The sequence below is a fragment of the Lolium perenne genome, chromosome 3 (genome assembly GCF_019359855.2).
Source record: "Lolium perenne isolate Kyuss_39 chromosome 3, Kyuss_2.0, whole genome shotgun sequence".
NCBI classification, from domain to species: Eukaryota; Viridiplantae; Streptophyta; class Magnoliopsida; order Poales; family Poaceae; genus Lolium; species Lolium perenne.
This window is the reverse complement of record NC_067246.2, coordinates 37,051,252-37,056,802: the sequence shown is the minus strand read 5'-3', so window position 1 is coordinate 37,056,802 and position 5,551 is coordinate 37,051,252. Positions and strand designations below refer to the sequence as shown.

Here is a 5,551-nt window from a genome sequence, read left to right as displayed (position 1 = left end):
ATTTGCTTTGATGTGCGCCTCCAGTGTTGCTTCCCGCGCGATTAAAACACGCTGCCTTCATTTTCGTCCAAGTAATTGTTTCGTACCCGTTGAATCCTCACTTTTCCCCTTCATTTTCTAGGTTTTCTTCAAGGGAATCTTCGCCGGCATTCGATTCGAGTCGTTCCGAGGAATTTCTGCCTCTGCAATCATGGCTGTAAGTTCGAGCTCGTTCTCGTGTGGATTTTATACTAGGATTTGTAGGCGTTTGTCATGTTGATTTTGTACCCTGTGAGCTACCCCTGTGTATTTCTAGGGGTGATATACGTTTCTATTTGCTATCCTGTGTGCTTGCTATTGCTGCATAGGTTCATAAAATTAGCTATATTCTAATTATATTGCAAATCCTTTATATTTTTGCTACATTCTCTGTGATAATTGCTATCCAGCTTGCATGCAAATGTTCATGATTGCTACATTCTCTGTGATAATTGCTACGCTGGTGATGATTTTCTTGTATGCTTGTGCTTCATTTGTGTCTTTTGCTTTATTTAGTTTGCTACATAGGCCATTGTGTTTATAAGTTTTGTTTACCATCTATGTACATTATGTACATGAATTGCTGCGTTATCATTTTAAATGTTTTTCTATTGATTTTTTTTGTGTTCTTCATTTTTAACAGGAAGATGGGATTGGTCATTGGGTTTCCAAGGATCGTTTTGCTGCAAAGCGTCTGCATGCTCTTGCTGCAGAGCTCGATGGTCCGAAGAGACGTATTATTGAAGAGCAGAGTGCATTTAGAGCATTGTTGAATGTATCTCCATTCAACATTCCTAATGCTCTAATAGACTTTGTTGCCTCTCATACTAGCCCTGGTTTGCGGGAGTTCAAGTTCCACAAGAAGAGGATAGTTTTCACAAAAGATATGGTGAGGAAAGTTTTTGGAATTCGATGCGGCGACAGACTTGTTGTTCAGAAGAAAGGTGAGCATCCTCAGCTGCGGCAGATATACATAGAAGAAGGACAATCAAGGCCTTTCATCCAGCATGCCGTTAAATTGCTCAAGGCTTGTGATGTTACGGATGACCTCACCATTATCAGAACATGGGATCTTATATGTTTGGCTACGGTTATTGCCCCTGGTAGCGCAAATCTGATTAGCCTTGACTATTTGGACTGTATGTTGGACCCTCGGAGGACTCACGAGTTTGCATGGGATGAACACTTGCTTGACTTAGCAATGCAGGAGGTTACAAAAATCAATAGCAAGACAACAGAGGTAGTGGTACCAGGAAATGCTAGGAAAAATGAGTTTTGGATCACTGGACCGTTCGCCCTTCTAGCTGTACGTTGTTGAACTTACCCCATGCTCTGTTTTGTTTTTTGTTTTTTTTGCTATTTTTCATGTTTTAATCTTCGCTACCGTAACTGAATTTGTTTATGCTTCCATCCTTTCTTTGACAGGTTGTCTACATGGATCACCTTGATTTTCCACCAAACCAACATGTCATTAACTACTCAATTCCTAGAGTATGTTTTGTGACCAGTAGTGATTTCAAGTTTGTTGTCCAAAATGATGCTGATAGGAAGATCCTGAATAATAAGACTGTTTTTGGAAGGCGTCCGGTGAGTTACTCATAGCACCGCTTGGTTTTTTTGTAGTTTTTTCTATAAGATCCTTATTTTCTTCTCTTTTTTTGTTGTGTAGTTTCTTGAACTGTCAAACACTCCTTATGGAGTTGCTGCTTTTTCCAACCGTCATCATGTTGAGGAGCCTGTTGAGCAGCCTGTTGAAGAATCTGAAGTGAACCCGTCTGCCTCGCTCAATGAATGGCTTGTGTTTCCTACTAGTCAGGATTTTGAGGTATAGTACATGGTTTTCAGCCTTTTTCCTCTATTATTTTTCATGTAATTGTTGCATTTTTTATATTGTCTTGCTACTTTACATTTAACAATGTTGCTACTATAGTTACTGTTATGTGCTACCATGGTATCATCTGAAAACCCCCAGCTTCATTAGCATTTATGTAGCAAACCAATACTTTTTGCTAACATGTTTTATATTTTTTGCTACTTTATTTTAACAATGTTGCTACTACAGTTAATGGTATGTGCTACCATGTTTTCATCTCAAAATCCCCAGTTTTTATAATGAATGCAACAATTGCTCTTTTATACTGCTTCATTAGTATTTTATTAGCTGTATCACCTCCATTTTTTCTTCCCGATGTATGTGCTATGTATCTGTCGACAGGTTCCAGCTGCGTACAAGCATCTGTATGAGAAACACAGGTCTATTTATGGTCGTGATCTTGACACCACTCTCAAGAATTTTGGTGTTGGTTTGAAGCAAATGCATTCGCAGCGCATGGCAGCTTTGCTTATTGACATAGATGCAGCAAAGAAAGAAGGTGATGGTCCTAGTGTGCATTTCCCAAACGGAGGTGGAGTTGAAGATGAAAATATGGACGGTGCTGACAGACATGATGATGAAGGTACTTCCAATCATGATGATGAAGAAATCCCGGCAGCTGATTCTGAAGAAACAGACAACGACGAGTTTGTTGTCGAAGCAAGGGCTGCTGTCATGGACTCACGCACACTCGTCGTGGATATGCCGCAATCTGCTGTTCTGTTGGATTCTTCTACTGGTGGAGATGTTGCTGGTGAACAGGTTTCTGTTGACAGCCCTGTGACGTCACCTATAAACTCACCATTTGCTCGTATACCGGAGGGTATATCTGTAGAAGCTTGGAATAGAGCCCCTGACCCTCCATCAATGGATCTATTCTCTCAGGATCCAGATGGAGTTGTTGTGTCTGAAGATCAAATCACTATTCCTGCAGAAGAAATTACTCCGCCTGCTGATGTTCCTTCTGTAGTGAAGCTAGACGACACATGTATGTTTCTTATTTTGTTGTATCTGTTCTTTATTTTTGTGTTGTAATTGTAGTTTTTTTATCGTCTAACTATCTGTTCTTTTTTTATTTTTTACTAGCTTCTGAGCAGCCTAAAGTTATGGAGGCTACAACACCACCCATACCATCCAGGGATACTGAAGATCACTTGGGCGAGAACGTGTCACCGCAACATCCTACAAACACAGGTCATTTTTGCCTAAGCAAGTTTTTTTCATCTTTCATTGCTCATGTTTACTAAGTTTTGAAAGTTTTATTAGGTGCAGAAGTTTCAGTTATTAAGAGAGCTAGACTTGTTGCTGCCGATGGCAAACTAAGTCTGATTGCTGGTATTCCTTTAAATGTGGGCTCAACTGTTCTTGTGGCTGAAAGAAGCCCTTCTCCTTCTGGTATTCCTTGAGCTTAACACTCCATTTGCTGCATTTTCATTTTTTTGTTGCTACATTATGTATACTATTTTGGCTACTTTACATAATAATTGTTGCTACATTCCTTCTTTGTTTAAATGTTGATCTTAGTACTCACTTGCTTTTCACAGCATAAAATGGTTTTGTCTGTGTTTTTCTGCTTCAGATGTTGCTGCAGATGTTGTCACCAAAGATGCTAGTACTGGTGCTAAAACTGTTGAAAAGAAAACTAGGTACAAGAGGGCTGCCAAGGGTGAACTCTCACCTCCGAAGCTGAAGAAGATTAAGGTCTCTCAAGATGTTGTGCGTAAGTACGACAAATATGTTTCACATGGACGGAAATTCAAGAGGAAGAAGAAGAATGAAGTGCCGTGAGTCCTCCGTGTCATTTTGTTTATTTTTTGCTGCATGGGTTTTGTGTTTCATCTTACCCTTTTTCCTTCATTTTTTGGAAATAAAAGTGTTTGTTGGTTTTCCATTGCTGCAGCAAAGAGTTTCTGAAGATTGGTCGATTCTTTTGCTCGTACAAGTCCTTCGTTGGAGCTCTTCGTCCACGCCAATATTTGAGCAACGTTGTGATGGCAGTTTGGACAGAGAAGTTCAATCATGCAGCAAAAGCAAGTGCTGAGAAGAATCCCCGAAATCACAAGAGATATGCTTTCTCTCCGTACTTTGCGGTGAGTAATTTATTGCATTTTTCTCTTCCAAGCTTGTCCCATGTTATCACTTGTTTCATCATCTTTTATTGTTTTCCAAACATACAGGAAAAGCTTGCTGTAGAAACCTCTACTTTTGACCCTGCCTCTGTCATGAAAGAGTTCAAAATTGCATGTAGCAAATTCAAAATTCTGAAAGATGACATGGTGAGTTTTCGTGTGTGTTCTTGTTTCTGTGAGCAATTTCAAGGTTTCTCATGCATGTATAACTTCTTCATCTTTAAATTATCTGTCTGTTTGTATGTAGCTTTACCTGCCCATTGTACAAGCCGATCACTGGATTGTATGCTGCATCAACTTGCTGTGCAAGCAATTTCACATTTTTGATTCAATGATGCCAGAGAATGGTGTGAGCACCTTAGCAAAAGCAGCAAACAACTTGGTAGCAATTTCCACCTTTTTTTCTTAATGTTTTGCTTCAACCATTTTTGTCCTTACTATCCCATGCTGTTTGTTTTTTCCAAAGTTCTCCAACTTCGTCCGGACTGCAAACGAGTCCAAAGTTTCATGGGTTGACTTTGGGAAATTCAAGGAAATCACACCTGACCATCCACAGCAAGACACTTTGTAAGTTTGCTTCACTGTTTTTTGACAATTAAATGATACAGTCATAATGTTTCTCTGCTTCCTTCCTCTTTTTACTTTGTTTTTCACCATTTTTTTTGGTTGATGCAGGTATGACTGTGGATTCTACAGCATTCTTTACATGGAGCACTTCAATGGGAAAGTCATGCCAAATTTCGAGAATGATGTAGTTCCAGATTTTCGAAGGTTGCTCGCAGCAAGCCTAATCGACAACAGGGATAACCAGAGTGATGATGTCGACGTGATAATGAACGAGGATTTGCAGCAGGGATAGTTTAGCTTTTTGTTCAAAACACATGGTGTTGCTGCCTTTTGTAACTGTAACCATGTACTGGAACATGGAGTAGAACTAGGCTTCTGGTGATGGTTCTATATGTTGGACCTGTTAGTTGAATGATCAGTTCTTTTTATGTTTTCTCAGTACAATCTACCAGATATAAGTTTAATGTTGGCTCTGGAATATGGATGATGTTTTGAGTTTAAGTATGACAAGTATTCTCATGTTTTATGGTCTTTTCCAGTATCATTCTCTTTTTACTTGCTACATAAGTTGATTTTGTTTGCTGTAAATACATAACCCACTTTGCTACCATGCTCATATATTTTTGCTGTCAATTTACCTGTGGTACATGCACTTCCGTCATTTTTAAGTGTTGCTTCACACAAAGAGTTTATCTCCCTGACAATGTAATAAACAAGTTTTGCTTCAAACCAAATGTTACCTAACCTTTTATTTTTCAACATGCATGCTGCAAGCAATTAGGTTGAGCTTTTCCATTTTCTACTATGATGCAAACACGATGATACAATAAAATGCTTCAATGCTTGAACCATCAAGAAGTTGTCAATTCAAATGATCCCTTTTGTGTCCCCAGTATGACAAATATAGTATGTTCCTGACTGGAATTAATTTGTTGCTGCAAACTCATATCTATTATGTTGTTTT

General features: G+C 39.0%; 1 protein-coding gene across 1 annotated transcript; it reads left to right on the top strand.

Annotated features, from left to right (window-relative positions):
* The first annotated feature begins 433 nt into the window (after nucleotides 1-433).
* LOC127339058 (uncharacterized) lies at nucleotides 434-5,089 on the top strand. The gene is made up of 13 exons (XM_051364958.2): nucleotides 434-481; nucleotides 662-1,324; nucleotides 1,444-1,605; nucleotides 1,688-1,843; nucleotides 2,234-2,879; nucleotides 2,978-3,085; nucleotides 3,158-3,286; nucleotides 3,471-3,675; nucleotides 3,792-3,981; nucleotides 4,069-4,167; nucleotides 4,268-4,402; nucleotides 4,487-4,587; nucleotides 4,696-5,089. Exons 1-13 carry the CDS (start codon nucleotides 434-436, stop codon nucleotides 4,877-4,879), a joined length of 2,826 nt encoding a protein of 941 aa, XP_051220918.1. The 3' UTR covers nucleotides 4,880-5,089.
* Nucleotides 5,090-5,551: the final 462 nt, after the last annotated feature.